Genomic DNA, 17826 nt, shown 5'->3' with positions numbered 1-17826 from the left:
ATGGCCTCATCTGAGTTTGGAGTCAGTTTTTCTTTTGCTTTTGATATTTTCTCTCTCCTTCAGAATCCCAAATAACCATAAAACTTGAGGCATGCAATATATTAAATTTAAAAAATATAAAATAAACCTCATTTTAGATAAGAAACCTTTACACGTATATACTCCTAAACTGGCAGACTATAAATCAAAATGCTAACAGAGCTTGTCTTTAGTTGATGATCTTGTTTTTTTCACTTTTCTATACTGTCTGATTTTCTCCATTGAAAATGTATTTTATAATCTAGACATTAATTTTTGAAGAGGTAGAGAAAGTAGCTTAAAGAAGCCATAAACAGTTTACTAAAAAGGTTTTGCATATTGTTGAGAAAAAATTATAGATTACATTTAAGTAATTGATTATGATGGATTTGACACTGAACTCGAGTTTCTCCTAAAATCTTTAGTGGATGATCTTGATCTAAAGATCATTAAAGTGACCTCGAATTGGCCAACAGCAGTAGGAAGGATACCAGGAAGGGCAAAAATTTTCTTCTTTTCAGCAAGTAGTGATATTTTCATTTACAAAACATTGCCTAAGGCTCTTGTTTTGCTATATCTTTAGAAAGATTGAATTGGAAGTAATCAGTGTAGAGGATGATAATTAGAATCGAACTACAGATTTTCCTTTCAGCTTCATCTTTCCAGGCTGAAAAGTTTTAAGACCTGATGGAAAGAGTATAAAAAGGATCCAACTTCTGGAGGACTACATAGGGGCGCCCCTTAATGGTAGGGAACATAAAGGAGTTCCAGAGACATAAAAACTATTATTTGATGTAGTAGTAATAAGCTACACAATTCTTTACCATAAATGATTGTAGCACAGGAAATAGAAGTTGAATGAGCTAAATCTAGGCTTGCTTGGTTTTCTTGATAGGTCTTTGCTGCTGCTGCTGCTAAGTCGCTTCAGTCGTGTCTGACTCTGTGCGACCCCAGAGACGGCAGCCGACCAGGCTCCGCCGTCCCTGGGATTCTCCAGGCAAGAACACTGGAGTGGGTTGCCATTTCCTTCTCCAGTGTGTGAAAGTGAAAAGTGAAAGTGAAGTCGCTCAGTTGTGTCCGACTAGTAGCGACCCCATGGACTGCAGCCCACCAGGCTCCTCTGTCCATGTGATTTTCTAGGCAAGAGTACTGGAGTGGCTTGCCATTGCCTTCTCCGTGATAGCCCTTTATAGTTATGAAAACATTTAGGGAACATTCCTGCTTTATGGGAACAACACCAGTATCTGAATATTCCTAGGTCAGAGATTGAGAGACCCTCTCAATTCACCCTTTTCTTAAATTCTGATTGACAGTGTTTAGATTTTTTTAGGGCACGTTTTTCAGTGACTGGTTGTTTGTTAAGTTTGAATACCTCAGAATATGAGAAGTAAATCGTATCCACCTCCTTTTTCCCAAATAATTAATACATCTTCCACTCTTAAACCACTGAGGCTATTAGTTAAAACATTTGATTCAGACTTGGCATCTTATAGACCAGAGAGTAAATATTTTAGGCCTGTGGGCCATATGGTTTCTGTTGCACATTATTCTTTGTTTTTTAAATTTTGTGTTTGTTTTTACAACTCTTTAAAAATATAAAAATGATTCTTCACTTGACAGCGTATAGCATACAAAAACAAGCATCTAGTTCCTTGTTACTATAAGGACAAAGGTCTGGACATAAGTATTATGTCCAAGGTCATCTAACTAGTTAGTGATAGGGACAGCACAGGAACCCTAAATTTTTTTAGCCAGTTCCCCACTATATCTGTTACGTAAATTTACATCTTTCTTCTGCTCGCCATTCTGATCATTATGTTGCATTTTGAGCCGCTTTGAAATGTTTGTCTTTGAATTCTCTCTAAGCTTCAAGTTTATATACTTCTTTGAATTCATTATTTTGCTGCTTGAATTTGAAGGGCAGTATAAATTGTTTAAATAAAATGTGTAATCAAGGGAGTTGGCATGTTTAAATTGGAATGCGGGAGATGCGTTAAAATTTCCTATTATAATGGAAGCTTCTTTTTTGTTTTGGTTTATTTTATTTGTTGTTATTGAGACTTTGGCTTTGTTTTAAGATTTTTTATGTGTATGTTTTATGACTTGATTTAAAACTGTTGTAACTGCTGTGGCCTTTGATAGCATTGTTTATAATCTGTTTTAGTTTTTTGTAATACTCATATGGTGCAATATATTTGTGATTATATTTAAACATTCTTTTCTTTGTGCTTAAAACAGAATTGTTTTATTTTTTAGGACGCATGGGAATAAATTTCCATCATCCAGGAACAGATAACATTATGGCACTTAACAGTAAGTCTCATATGAAATATTATGTAAAATTATCAATCGACAGCATGTAATTTCACTTTCTCAGTTGTTCATTACATTTCAGCCTGCCACTGACTGCAGTGAGGACCATTATTTTGTACCAGTCACTTTCAGAGTATGTTCTCAAAGTGTGGTCCATGGACCGTCAGCATCAGCATCATTTGGGAACTTAGTAAATATGCAAAATCTCAGTCCCCACTACAGATCTTCAAAATCAGAAACTTTAAGGATGAGGCCCAGAAATCTGTATATTACGAAGTTCTGTAGGTGATTCTGATGCAGGCTAAAGTTTGAGAACTGCTACTGTATACAAGGGACTGAAAAATTATAGTCCTTGGAGCCATATCTGGCCCCCTGCCTGTTTTGTTGAAACAGCCACACCCATTCATTTATGGATTGTCTATGGCTATTATTGTTCTCCAATGGCAGAACCAAAAAAACCCTAAACTGTTTATTGTCTGGCCCTTTACAGAGAACTTTGCTGACCTCTGCTGTATACTGTTGCAGTGGGGGAAGGAAGGAGGGCAGGACGAAAGTGGGAGATGAAAGGAGAGAGGGACTGGGCTAGAGAGTATGAATAAATAGATCACCTTATTGTAACTCAGAATTTTCTCATTGTGGTAGATGGCCAACAGGCGCTGAATTCAAACTGGACATCAGGAGTCCCCCATTAGTGGAATTTGCATAGCAATGTGTCAGTAGCTTTGCTGCTTAGTGATAGTTTTGTCAGTATAGTTGTTGGACTGAGCTATGGAACATCAAAGCCTCATTAGCCAGAAAGTCGTTGCATTAAATAATACTGCAAGAAATACCTGGCTGGCATCAACTCTCCTTCCTAGTGTCTATGAACCTAATAGCTTTGCAGAACAGTCCCTAAATGGAAGTCGTCCCTTGTCTAAAGGACAATACAAGTCATTGAATCCTTCAGGATATAAGTTTTTTTTTTCCATCAAATGAGTGATATCAGGTTGTCCCCTCTCATCCTCCCTAACATCCAAGCTGACTCTCAATACACATAGAAGACATACTGGGTCAATCTGGGTCTACAACATTTTTCTTCTTGCTTGAGTAAGAATGGTGAAATGCCATTGGTGTTCCTTAGAGCATATTTAGTTTGAGTGAACTCCGGGAGTTGGTGATGGACAGGGAGGCCTGGCGTGCTGTGATTCATGGGGTTGCAAAGAGTCGGACACGACTTTGCGACTGGACTGAACTGAACTGAAAATATATATTCCATATTTCTCTTGGTTCTGACATGTAGCCTGCCTTCCAAGGAGCACTGCTGAGAACCACTGGCATTATTTGATAAGGCGGGTCCTAATTCATTCCATGCATTTGTTCTAAATAGCTACTATCTCCTCTTTTCGGGAGTCTTGAAAACAATGAAAATTCCAGACTATCCACTTCTGTTTTTTAATTTCTAGAAGAAAGGTCACTTTACAGTTGGATTCTGCTACCTCTAACTTTTTTCCTAGAAGTAGATATTTTAGGGTGAGGATTAATAAACATGCTTAGCTTGCTGAAATACAGCAATTTTGTGAACCTTTGTGAGAACACTTCAGTTATATGATGGGATTTAGAATTGAATGTAAAGGGAAAGAACAATATAATAGTGTATCTGCTTGAGGGAATACGTGTGTATTTTAGAAACGACCTAATTTGCCATGGGATAAGTCTTCTTCTGTAAGAGGGAGAGGATATAATTTATGATTTTCTGTGTAAAAAATGAAGCTTAAGGACACTTTTCTTTTTAAAAGGTTTTGATTCTCTTTGATTTGATTCTCTTTAATCTCTGCTTTTAAACACGAGATTTCATTTCTGTTCTTTCCACTTTGTACATGTTGTTTAAATCTCCCGTTTAGCCTTGAAATTTCCTCATCTCTAAGAGAAGGAGACTGAATTAGGTCATCTTAATGATTGCTTTCAGAATGAAGATTCTGTGATGCTGTAATATTTTTTAAAGTACCAAAAGGGTCATTTTGTCAATATCTGTATCAAATGTTGATGAATTATGCATATTTACAACATTATGGCAGATACCAGAGCACATCCATCTTCAAATGACTGTGGGTACTGCCCTGTAGGCTCCTGAGAGTAAACCAGAGAAACAACCAGGGTTTGACATTTGCATTACTTACTGTCAGTTTGCTTTCAAAGTTGACTTCAACTTGAAATGATCAGAATAAACAAAATATTCTCCTTGGTAGATACTTATGAGGTCTACAGGTTTTGGCAGATTTGCTGTGATAATCCTTTTTTTCCCCTTGTATAGTTGGACCCAGCCCACCTGGTAATTTGTATAGAACATTCACAAACACACCTGTGTATTTTTTGTCTTACCTTTTATGCGTACAATTTGTCAGCCTGGCAGTTACTGTCCTGTGACTGGTCTGTACTTATTTTCCCTCAGCCTTCACGTAGATGAGGTCACAAATCACATTGAGATGAGGTCACAGATCAGTAAATCTTTATTAATTCAGAATTTGTGATTATTCAAAGAGGCTGGGTTGAAGTTGAACTATATTTTCAGGCCAGAAGGGACTGGCTAAGAAAATTAGAGTTTAGCCAACGGTTAAATCTTTTTAAAAAGGAAATGTGAGTCAGTTGTAGTGTTTTTTTTTTTTATTACCCCTTTTTGCTATGCAAAATTGATGCTTCCCAGCTCTGTTCGTAATGCTGCCATTTGCTATATCTTCAGAAAATCTCCCATTCTTTTACTTTCTTGATCTTGCTCAAACCCAACACTCTCCTGAAGGTACCTTGTTGTCAGGTTTCCTGTCTCATTTCCACTCCCCAGCTTTTAATAGGCCAGTTTCCCATTTTGGGGTATTCCTAGTGCATGTCTTCTAGCTATACCTTCCTCTCAGAATCACCACTGCCAATGTCATCTAGAAGCCAGAAAATGGAGCTTGGGAGAAGAGGGTAGCTGTAGAAAACAGTAAACTGGTAGACATTCAGAGTGTGAAAAAACTGGCAATATTTGTGGAATGCCAGAGAGTCTCCTGATTTTTCCTATTCAAGACCATGCATCGGGACTTCCCTGGTGGTCTGGTGGTGAAGAATCCACCTTATAATGCAGGGGATGCAGGTTCGAACCCTGGTCAGGGCACCAGGATTCCACATGATGCAGGGTAACTGAGCCCATGCCCGTGTGACACAACTAGAGAGTCTGTGTGCCGCAACCAAGACCCAATGCAGCCAGGAAAATAAATAAATAAATTTTAAAACAAGCAAACAATGAATCTAGTAAGATTTAGCAGACCAGCCACTGGGGAGGAAACTTAAGAGACACATCTAAATTTGGGCTGCTCCCCAAAATAATAGTTCTCAACTATCAGAGAACTACAGAAGCGGAGATGGGAAGATTCTGATCCATTGGTAAGTTCTGCTACTTGTCTGCTATTTCCAAAATGTAGTTAGGTTTGAAACAGTATGCCTCTGCCTTTTAAGCTGTTTGTGTATTTTTTTCTTAGTTTTTTAATAATTCTTTCTTTTCATCCCCTTTACCCTTACACCAAAAACACTAGAAGTTTGCATAATGTAGTTTTATTTTTCCTTCTTTAGAAGGAAGGAGACTACTGAGAGTGCTTCCAGCTATATATGTAGTAGTTCTATTAGCCATATTTTTTTCTAACACTTAATCATAGCTTGTGTGTTTTCTTTCTTGTGTTTGTGTGTGTGCGTGTGTGTGTGATAACACTCTAGGTATAGAGTTGAGTTTAGCAGTTATGGATTTATAGGGGATTGATATCTGCCTTGGTGCTTTTTCCTATGTTATGATGATCCTCAGAAAAGGATATTGGTGCCTTCATCATCAGTCAAATGAATCAAAGTTATGATCAAATTAATGTTCAAAACCAGAATGCCTGGTGCTGTGATTTACTAGGAAAATCACTGCAGATCACTGCCAAGTATATCCACTTTGTTCCTTTTGACTGGTCAGCTCCTCTTCTTTCAGGTAGAGAACCAGCTTGGAAAAACAGTGAAATACCAGAAAGATGCCAGATGAGTACATTAGAAACGGAAAATAGTATTGCTTGGTGGTGGTTTAGTCAGTCAGTCAGTCATGTCTGACTCTTGAGACCCCATGGACTGTATCCTTCCAGGCTCCTCTATCCATAGGATTCTCCAGGCAAGAATACTGGAATGCATTGCCCCTTCCTTCTCTATAGTATGGCTTAAGGGACGGGATCACTCAGCTTCAAGGAGGTACCTTCCAAGCAGGCTAGGAGGCTTGTGAAACATGGAGATGGAGCAATAAATTAGCATAGTCAAGAAAAACATTGTCTAGAATCAGACAGATCTGGTCCCACCTTCTATAAGCTATGTGACTTTGGGGCCACATTCTTACCTTCTCTGCCTCTGGTTTCTTCAACTGTAAAATGGAGATCATGATCACTAGAGGAGCTGTATATAAATCTTTTAAAGTTTAGCGTAGCTGCCTTGTAGATAACGCTCTGGTGAACTGCTGTTGTGATTGCTTGCATCAGCTTTATGGCTGCCTTTTAGGATTTCCTTTTCTTTGCATGTTAGACTTCCAAAACATATCTTACATTGGTTGTACTTAGATAGATATTTTCCTAATGGAATTTAAGGCAGTATGCCTACAAGTCACTCACAGGCTAGAATGGCTGTCCTGGGGTGTACTACATCTCTTTTTGTGTGAATCTTTTTTCTGCATGAAATGCTATCTGCCTCTGTCCCCTGACCGAAACATACACCTTCCTTGGGGCCTAGAGTTGCTATATCTTTGATGGTGTTTGGCACTTTCAAAGGTGGTATACAGTGATATTTAGAATGTAAAACGGGATAGCTGTTTTAGACAGCAGTTTGGCAGTTTCTTAAGAAGTTAAACATAACACACCTACCATAGGATGCAGCAGTTCTATCTTAGAATTGACTGATGTCCACACAAAGGCGTGTATGTGAATGTTTAAAGTAAGATTATTCTTAATAGCCAAAATTAAAAATAATGCACATGTCCCTCAGCTGGAGAATGGATAAACAAATTGTGGTATATTCATACAGTGGAGTTTTACTTAGCAGTAAAGAGGAACAAATTATTGATTCATTCAGCAACATGAATGATTCAAAATAGGCTGACTTTTAAAAACTAGAATAATGTTACATTCTAGAAAGTGAACACTAATCTGTGGTCAGAGAAAATACAGCAGCTTTAAGAATATTTTGAAGTAATATCATCCCCTTAGAGAACAAAACTGAGGGCTTAGATCTTAGAGGAGTCATATGATAGGGATGGCTTCTGGTTCGCAAGTCTGTGAATCTCCTAAGTATCTCTTAGTTAAACCAACAAGAAGACAGTTATGATACTCTGAGTACCTCATTATTTTTGTGAGATTTAGATGACGTTAGGCACATGTACAAATAAGATATTAATATTGCTACGTTTGGAAAGTAAAGGGCATAGTCTTATTTAGAGTAGAGGGCTTTTTTTTTTGAGACAATAGCTCTGTAATGTAAATAGGTTCAGTTTTATCTAAATTTAAATTTTTCATGCCATTCATTGTTTGATATTTCTCACCTCGTGACTATAGTCTGTTCCAGGTTTTAAGAGGTGAATAAGAAATTTGAAGTGTCACTTTCCTTCTGACAGGGAGAAATCACTGTTTGCCATCACTCTTCCTTATCAAACTTTTGAAAACACTGATAAATTGAGGCATCCCATAAGAAAACCTTGGATGTTTGAAGACCTAAATTAATATATTAAAAAAAAAAACCAACATTGATCTACTTGAGAAACTCTGAGGTCATTTATAGCTAACACGTTACACAGCTGACGCACCAAGAAACCTGGAGCTTAAGATTATGCTGCATTCCACTTTGTCCTCGTTATTAATACCTTGAAAATATTTTTGAAGACTCTGCCTCTATTTCTACTTGCACTGAGGGCTGCCAGTGCATTTGTTGAATCAAAAGGGCAATGTAAAAGGGTTTTGGTATGAACTTTTTGCCGGGCAGACTCCTCTTCCCCCTCCCTTTCGTTCTCTGTTGGGAGTGATCTCCTTGGGGAGCAGCTCAGCTGAGAGGAAGTGGCAGAGAGGGAGCGGAACACGTGATGCTTTGATGCTAAAGTGGGAATAAAGCCAGGTTTGCTAGAATTTCAGATGGAATTTTCCAAAATTTGAAGAGTACATTGTATTTCTGTTCACCATGAGTGGATCTAAGTAGTGTTTTGTGTTTTTTTTTTTAAGCAAAGTGATACGATAGTGAAGGAATTATTTTGAGATTCTCAAAGATATTGTCTTTGAGTGTTTTGAACTTTTAAAAGACCAGATCCCTGTTTCTATCTGAACAGATTTAGAAGTCAAATTAGTATATAATTGTGGAATGAATATACTCTAAACGATGACTAATTTAAAAAGCAGAATAGTAATCAGAAGGACATGTAATGATCTATACGTTTTAAGCATTCAAAATTCAAACTGTTTTGCATAGATGCTGCACATGAACATGGTAGGGACCTAAGGATATTGTTGTTTTATTTTGACCTTCTCATTTAGTAAATGGGGAAGCTGAGTTCGACACTATGTGTTTGTATGTCAATGCTACTGCTTTCTCAATGTGTCCCATCCTCTCCTTGTAGGAAGCTGCTGTATAGGCACAGGGGGCTCAACTGGTTGCTCAAGGGGTAGGACGGGGTGGAGGGAAAGTTTCGAGAGAGGATTTATTGAGCATACATTTATTTATGAGGCATAAGGGATATACATATGTCCCTTCTCAAATTTATTGAGAAGGGACATATGTACACTAAAGGCTGATTCATGTTGTTGTATGGTAGAAGCCAACATGATATTGTAAAGCAATTATCCTCCCAATTAAAAAAAAAAGACTATGAGTTGGCTAGGGTGACATGATGGAGCCAGAACCTTCTGCCTTCAGGTTGAAGATGATAAACTTTTCTTTAAATAATTCATTGTTAAAAGTGGTTATATTATTTTTATACTAGTTTAACACAAATACACAAATTCAGTGTCTCTGGGAGAATATTATTTGTCACCTCGTTTATGCCCTGAATGCTCAGTAAATCCTCTTTTCCCAAAACATAGAGTGATATACCTGGTCTACATGGCCTGGCATTAAATATTGTAAAGAAGTAAAGTCTGAAATATTCTTGACTTACTTTGCTGGATTTTGGAAGAAGTTCTCTCTGTGTGTAAATATGTCTCAAGTATTGTGCTCTAAATGAATAATAAAGATCAAGAAACTGAAATTTTACCTGCTTTCCCCTGTGGATTTCCCTGTTTGCTTCCTGCACTTGTGTCAGCAGTAGAACCTGGACCTCTCTTTTATAACACTCATCACTTTGCAGTTAACTATTTAATGTTGGTGTTTCACTCTAATGTGTATGCTTTCAAGAGGGCAGAGACTGGCTTCTATTCATAGCTGTTTGTTGGCTTCCAGCGCAGTGCCCAGTCCATGGAGTAGGTATTAAGTCTGGGAGACTGGAAGAGACGGAATGATATATTTGTTGTTCAGTCGCTCAGTTGTGTCTGACTCTTTGTGACCCCATGGACTTCAGCACACCAGGCTTCCTTGTCCTTCACCATCTCCCAGAGCTTGCTCAAACTCATGTCCATTGAGTCGGTGATGCCATCCAACCATCTTGTCCTCTGTCATCCCCTTCTCCTCCTGCCGTCAGCCTTTCCCAGCATCAGGGTCTTTTCTAATGAGTCAGCTCTTCACATCAGGTGGCCAAAGCATTGGAGTTTCAGCTTCAGCATCAATCCTCCCAATGAATATTCAGGATTGATTTCCTTTAGGATTGACTGATTTGATCTCCTTGCAGTCCACGGGACTCTCAAGTGTCTTCTCTAACACCACAATTCAAAGGCATCAATTCTTCGGTGCTCAGCTTTCTTTGTGTCCCAACTCTCACATCCATACACGACTACTGGAAAAACCATGACTAGACGGACCTTTGTAGGTAAAGTAATGTCTCTGCTTCTCAATATGCTAAGTTTGTCATAGCTTTTTTCCCCAGGGAGCAGGCATCTTTTAATTTCATGGCTGCAGTCATGATATCGCAGAGAGACTGTGAAAAGCGCAGTATAACAACCTTAGAGAATATCTAGTCCACCTTAATTTCTTCTTAAAGGTTTGCTTTAATGTGGACTTGCCTGGTGGTCCAGTGGTTAAGAAATGCCTGGCAATGCAGGGAACAGGGGTTCAATCCCTGGTCCAGGAAGATTCCACGTACTGCAGGGCAGCTAATTCTGTGCACCACACCTGCTGAAGCTCACATGCACTGCAACAGGAGAAACCACTGCAGTGAGAAGCTTGCTCACCACAACTGGAGAAAGCGTGCCCAGCGAAGACCCTACACAGCCAAAAGTAAATAAGGAAAAACGGTGCTAAAAACAGAAAATGTTTTTAAAAGAAGATTTGTTTTAACTGTTCCTTTTGGAAGATGGTACTGACATGTATGGATCTAGCAATTAACAGTTCATAGAGTGTTTAACGGACCTCTCTCCGCCTTTGAAATGCTTTAAGTGGTTTGCAAGACATGGTCAAAATTTCATGTTTCAGTCCAGAATTATTCTCCTATCCAAGCAAAATGTGGCTCTGTGATAGAGTAGTCTATGCAACTGACTGCAGGTTTTAAGAGAAAATTGGAGACTTCAAAGGATTTTCTAGATTTCAGTACGTTTTAGGAATGCCCTGTGATTTGTTTCCTTCTGCTGTTGGGGCCTGTTGATAGAAAACAGAATTGTGGTCATTCCTTTCTTTATTGCATCCTTGTTTTAAACATGGCAGTGTCTTCATTTTCTGGAACTTGCTGATGTCATGCAGCCAGCAGATAGCCATTGATGGCTTAGACACACAGTTTGTTCTGCCAACCAGTCCTTTAATCCAGAAAGAGCATTGACTTCTGTCCTTTTGGGTTTTTCCGGAAAGATCACTCAGGTTTCCTTTAGTAGCAACTAACTAAATAATGCTTTATTGATGGTAGAGAATTAGTACATTTCTGAAAATGATCACTTTTACTTTCAGAACATAGCCTCCCTTGTTAGTGGCAAGAATTTTAGCACATTGTCACTTAAGCCTCTGGTATATGTAGACTGTGAGTCTGAGACTTGAACAAAGACTTGGTATGCAGATGATCTGGAGGGAAGATTTATTACCTGAAACTTTGCCTTCTCTTCTTTGTTAGTCTCCATGCACGCACCTACCTTTGTTATATGACTGAAGTTGTTGTTACTGTTGTCTTGTTGTTTTTCCAGACAAATGTAGTGGAAATAATGCAGTTTAGAAGGACCAGGCAGATCTGGGCTTAAATTATGGACCCATCACTTGTTTCCTTGGGAAAGTTGCCTGTGTTTTTTTATTTTAAATGGACGTGTTAATCCCTTCTTTACTAACAATAAGGTTAAGTGTGCAGTGTTTGATTACCAAACCTGGAAAGAAACACACACCTAGCAGATGTTAGTCTCTTATCTTCCCTCTTCTACCCATTTACCCCCCTTTTTTTCCTTTTGAGTTAGCAATAATTCTTAATCTTGGCTCAACAATCAAAATGGAACCAAAGGTGGTACCAGGGAGGGGAATGAGCTTTTCTCTGTGGTGCCAGAGTTCTTCCCACATTCTCTGGTCAGTTCTTTCCCATAGCTTTCTTCCATAAAGGAGCCCTCCTGCCCACTTGAGAGGAGCCTTGTTGGGAGGGAGAAGCCAAAGAGGCTGAGTAAGGGGCCTGGGTACAGAAGCAGCTCCTCCTCTGTATAGATTTCCTACATTATCTGGGGATTCAGACGTGTAGGGTTGGCAAGTGTTGACTATCCTGAACAATCTAAAAGCTGAGTGAGTAAAAGAGGCTTCATGAGATTTTGCCATAGTGAAGATGCTTTATTGGCAACATATGCCAGATATTTGGGTGCATGCTGTAGGCATTTTCAGGCCTGACCTTGACAGCTTGGTCTGTGTAAAATATAAAATACTCTGGTATGTGATTAGGATCCTCAGAACTTTGCTTGATTTTCTGGCTTTAGGGGAGGGCAGTTAGTGTGCCATTTAGCAATGTGCTACTGAAATTAAAAGGAACGTGGTAATAGTTACTCCCGTGGAAAGCTCTTAGGCCACAGGTGTGAGGGTGCCGGGGCATCAACTGATGCCAGCTCATGTGCATGTCCGTGCTCTCTAACCAGTGACAGCAGTGACATGCAGAGATTCTTTACCTAGGTTTGTTTCCACAGAAATCTTGTCAGATGATCAAATTTTAAATGATCTTTCTCTGTTTCAGTGAGAAGTTTAAGACATGGACCTGGAAGTTCTGAAGTGATTACTTTGATAGCATGTCACTTATTGAGAGGTTTAATTAGTAACCTATATGGTAAATGTAGTTTATACATTAATACGAGGTATGCATGGACACTGCAGAATGGTATAGTAAAGCCTTGAATTAACCATTTTGGACAAGATAGGAAAAATAATAGTGGATAGAAAGGGAAGGGGGAGTTAGGAGTTCCCTAGGAAGCAGAGAAGAAAGATGTTAAGATGTGGGTATCTGGATCCTTATGTTAACTGGATAAGTGATTATATTATAATGATACTATCAGAAGAATAGTTGAATTGGTATGACTGGAATATATGAGTCTGATGTGTGGAAAAGTGGGAATGAGGATCTGAAAGGTGGTCAGAGGTCAGATGGTGAAGGGCTTTGGTGTTTGTTCTTCTGAGAAGCCTGGACCAACAAGTGTTGTCTTACTGGAAAATTAGGTTTATCTGAAGGAGGATGTTAAGGGTGATGTGGGGTAAGGAAAACTGTTTCTTATGAGGAATAGCTAACTATAACTTCATTGTAGAAAAGAGAACTAAAAGAAGATGAACTAATGATCCTCAAATGAGGGGCTGGTGTCTGTGGTTAAGAATAGTAGTGAGGCAAGTATAAAAAGAACTTTCTAATTGGAAAGAATTGTCCTACCATGGAGCATAAGTCTTCAGTTTTCAGTCATGTTCTCTGGAACCCCTGCACCTGAGGAGATGCTTTAAGGACCACTGTGGGGAGGAATATCTAAGAGGTGGGGCTCTGAATCCCTATACTGCTTCACCTGAACAACTATGTTCGGGGAACAGGTGTATTTGTTGGGGTTCATTTGCTGGAGGAGAGAGGATTCTTCTAATACTTAGAAAAAAGCTTGGGGGAAAAATGACTCAAGAGACTGAAGTGAGCCTCATTTTTTTTTTAAACCTTAGCTCTTTTTCTTTTACATTAATTTTATTTTTGGCTGTGTTGAGTCTTCGTTGCTGCTCAGGCTTTCTCTAGTTATGGCTGAGCGGGGGCTACTGTCTAGTCGCAATGTGGGGGCTTCTCATTGGGGTGATTTCTCTTATTGCGGAGCACAGGCTCCAGAGCACAGGCTTGGTAGTTGTGGCACATGGGCTTAGCTGCTCCCGGGCATGTGGAATCTTCCTGGATCAGGGATCGAACCCGTGTCTCCTGCATTAGCAGATGGATTCTTTACCACTGAGCCACTAGGGAAGCCCATCAAGAACACCTTGATGAAGTTATTCTAGCAGAACCAGGGAGAATATCTTTGTGTTGGTTATAGAAGTAATTCCTGTTTTGTTTGGAAGGTTGATTAAAGATCTATAAGTTTCCTATAACATTTTGTAAGCAATGAGACAGAATATTATGGTAGTAATAGTACTACCATATTAGTAGTGAAAATTTGAGTGAGATGTTTCTTTTTATTAACCTTGGATTATGAGAGGAGCTGGAGGGCTGTAATCCATGGAGTCTCAAAAGAGTTGGACAAGACTTAGCGACTAAACAACAGCATAATGCTAAGAGGAAACTCTTGGAGGATGAGAAATTTGTGGAAATCCTAAAGGGAATTTATTTGTATTTTCAAGGACTGTACAGGTTTGAAATACTGGCTGTTTGATCTTGGTGGTTAGGAATAAAAGCTTTGCAAATGTCCATTGACTGATGTATTACTTTACTAGAGATCCTATAACAAGATATCATAGACTGGGTGGCTTACATAAAAGAAATTTGTTTTCTTGCAGTTCTGGAGACTGCAGGTCCAAAATCAAGGTGTTGGCAGGGTGGTTTTTCCTGAGGCCTTTCTCCTTGGCTAGCAGATGGCTCCCTTCTTGCTGTGACCTCACACGGCCTTAACTCTGTGCATGGGTGCCCCTAGTATCTCCTCCTCTTAAAAGGACAGCAGTGCTTATGGATTAGGACCTTACCTTTATGGCCTTATTCAACTTATTTATCTCTCTAAAGACCCTGTCTTCAAATACAGTCACATCGCTGGTTAGGGCTTCAACCCTTGAATTTTAGGGTGAATGGATTTCAGTTCCTAACAATTTGTAAATGGATCAGTTGTCGTATTTCCATACTATGGAATATTATTCAGCAATAAAGAGAAACAAAACACATGTAATAACATATATAAATCTCAAAAACATTATGCTAAATAAAGGAAGTCAAACACATTGATTTCCATTCATATGCAGTTGTATAAAGGGTAGACAAAACTAAGAAAGTAGATTAATGGTTGCCAGGGCCCATGGTTCGGGGGATAAGATCAACAGCCAAAAGGCACAAGGAAATGTTTTAGGGGGATGAATTGTTCTGTATCTTGATTATGATGGTACAAGTGACATGGCTGTATATGATTACCAAAATGGATCAAACTGTAAACTTACAGTGGAGGAGTTTTATTGAATATAAATAATACCTCAACTTAAAAGAGAAAAGGAATAAATGCTTTAGAGCCAGTGTGAACCTGAATTCCATCCCAGCCCTGGTGTTTATATAGCTGAATAACCTGGACCAGTCATTCTCTTTGGGCCTCAGTTTGCCTATCTGGAAATATACATTATGGTAGTTGCTTTGGGAATTAGAACATAAGTATTTAGCATATAGTGCCTGGATCACAGTAAATTATTAGGTTGTTATATGGTATTTCTTTTCCTTTATGAAGTATGTTAGCAACGCTAGTATTATACTTGCCAGCTATTAGTGTTATTTTTTGAAAAGATTTTTCTGAGAAAAATGGGTAAGAGTTAAAGAGAAAAGGGTAGGAAGATGGGAGTTTGAAACATAGAAATACTTTATGGGAATGTAGCAGATGAAAATGTATCCCATCCCTTCAGGCATCATTTTAGCTGCTAAGTTTATGAATAAATTGATCTTTTCAGTTATAAATTGTCAGATTTGAAAGTTATGAGCTAAAACCCTCACCTGCCATTATAAAGACAAAGATAGAGGCAGTGCATTCATGGGACAAACTCCATCACTCCTCCTCTTTGGGAATTTACAGTCTTAACTAGGAAAAGGGGGATATTTTTGTACTAACTTTAAGATCCTAACCCATCTTAGGTAGATTTTTTTTGCGTGACTAGTACTTAGATGGAAGCTGAAAAGAAGGGACCATTAGGTGTTCTAATAGAATTTAATTTTGAATATTGAAATGGTATTCAAAAAATAAGTTTACACAGTGTTCTTAGAAACTGATTTTATTGCAAGTAAAGGAATTAACAGCTTGTCCCTATATTCAACAGTTTTGACAGATATTTCCAAGACAGTTAGTTAAAATGTTGTGTTAAGATCTTTGTTTCTTGTTTGTTTTCCTAAGTATAGCATCTCAGGGACTCGGCTTAAGTTCCTGAAATGGGTGCATGCTACTTTGATCCACAAAAAAAAAAAAAAAGATAGAGCTCTCTCCTACCGCCTCATGCCATGCATAAGTGTTGAACCTCTATAGTTGAATCTGTGTATGATGTTACTTTGCTACAGAAACTTCAGCAACTTTGGATGAATCCATGTAGATGAAGATTTAGTTTAGATTTTAAAATCAGATCACAGGTTATCCTTGGAGAATCACGTGTGTGAGTGCAGCCATTTAAAACCTAGTGAGGCCCAAGTCTTAAGGAGTAACAGTCCGTTTTATAGCAGTGCCTCCTGTGCCTAACAGAGCATCATGCAGTTAACATGAGGGTGCCAGTCACAGCACTATGCCATTAACATGAGGGTGCCGTTCACAACGTACTGGTCATTGATCATGTAAACTTATTTTTAGAGTAACTGGCATATCCCATATCCCATATTACATGTATCCTTTTATATTTATTGTGATGGATTGCAAAATACTTTTTTTTGGTTTTGGATTATTCAGGTTTATGCTTTGAAGACTACAAAAATTTAACATTTTGGTCTTTCTGCATTCATCTTTTATCCCAGGGAATTGGTCTAAAATGTTTGTACTATTTTTTTTTATTGAAGTGTAATTATATACCAAACAATGCACAGACCATAAATATATACATAGCCTGATGTATATCACAAACTTAACACAAATTAACCCATAACTAGATCAATACCCCAGAACCCCACCTCAGGTTTCCTTCCAGTTAATACCCTTAGCCAAAGGTAACCACTACCTTGACTTCTAGAAACTGAATGTAGCTTTTTTTAATGAGGTCTAAAGTTATTTAATACATAATGAACGGTAAAAGAATTTTATCTATAATGGTGATGATTGCTAATAAAGAATTAAAGTTTTTGGAGGAAGTAGATAGGACTTTGAAAATGTATCATATCTTGTCATATCTGGTATAAATTTACACTTTTATAGGCTACATTACTAGTATAGAATACTGAGCAGTCACATTACTTCCTTTAATGTGGGATCATTTTGTGCTGGCTCATGTTAGGTTTGTTATTCAATACTCTTTCTTGTTTAAAGCTATATTTGTTCTCAGGGGAAGCAATGCTGTTGTGCTCCCAAATTTCTCTCCTTGGTGTTCTTTTCATTACCTCTCCCTTAGGGAAGAGTTTGACTCTAATTAGTCTATTTGCAAATAGCCCTTATGAGCAAATTTTTAATCACCAACACAGGTGGCCTACATTCAAAAGGCCATCATGACATGCATTACTCCTTCCTTTGATTGCATATATAGCTAACAAGCCATATTTGCTGAATACTAGCTTGATACAGAGCGTTCTGCCTGGTGGATTAGAGAGTATTAAAAGAAACATAAGATAGCGAACTTTTCCTCTGGGAATTTAACAGTATAGAGAGGTGGTTGAAAGTGTGGACTCTGGAGCCAGAGTGCTTAATTCATATTCCAAGTCCACCCTTCCTAACTGTGTGATTTTAGGCAAGATACTTAATTTTGTGTCCCATTTTCCTCATCTGTAAGAAGAGAGCAAAAGAATACTTATGTCATAAAGTTGTGGAGTGTATTAAATGATATTAAAATGTTAAGCATTTTGAATTATTTCACACACATAGTAAAAACTCATTAAGTTTTAGCAGTTACAATGAAAATTACCACAGATATCATAGGTAAACTATTGAAATTGGGACCAAGGTAGCAAGTAATTATTCCACAATGCATGATTAAAGCAAATTGAAGCATCTCAGATCACTGCTTTAAATTGGCTTGATCCAACCAGTCCATCCTAAAGGAAATCAGTGCTGAACATTCATTGGAAGGACTGATGCTGAA

At 38.3% G+C, this 17826-nt stretch overlaps 1 protein-coding gene across 6 annotated transcripts in view; it reads left to right on the top strand.

Annotated features, from left to right (window-relative positions):
- Positions 1-17826, top strand: part of CPEB3 (cytoplasmic polyadenylation element binding protein 3) — a 201638-nt gene that overhangs the window by 91589 nt on the left and 92223 nt on the right. For all 6 annotated transcript variants that reach the window (XM_055425084.2, XM_055425083.2, XM_055425088.2 and 3 more), the window contains one exon: positions 2275-2331. In XM_055425084.2, the coding sequence (XP_055281059.2) occupies positions 2275-2331 (57 nt within the window). The remainder of the gene's footprint in view (positions 1-2274; positions 2332-17826) is intronic.

Source organism: Moschus berezovskii, chromosome 12 (genome assembly GCF_049115385.1).
Source record: "Moschus berezovskii isolate FMDL1 chromosome 12, NW_MosBer_1.0, whole genome shotgun sequence".
NCBI classification, from domain to species: Eukaryota; Metazoa; Chordata; class Mammalia; order Artiodactyla; family Moschidae; genus Moschus; species Moschus berezovskii.
The sequence above is the reverse complement of the archived record's forward strand: the minus strand, read 5'-3'. Positions and strand labels throughout refer to the sequence as shown.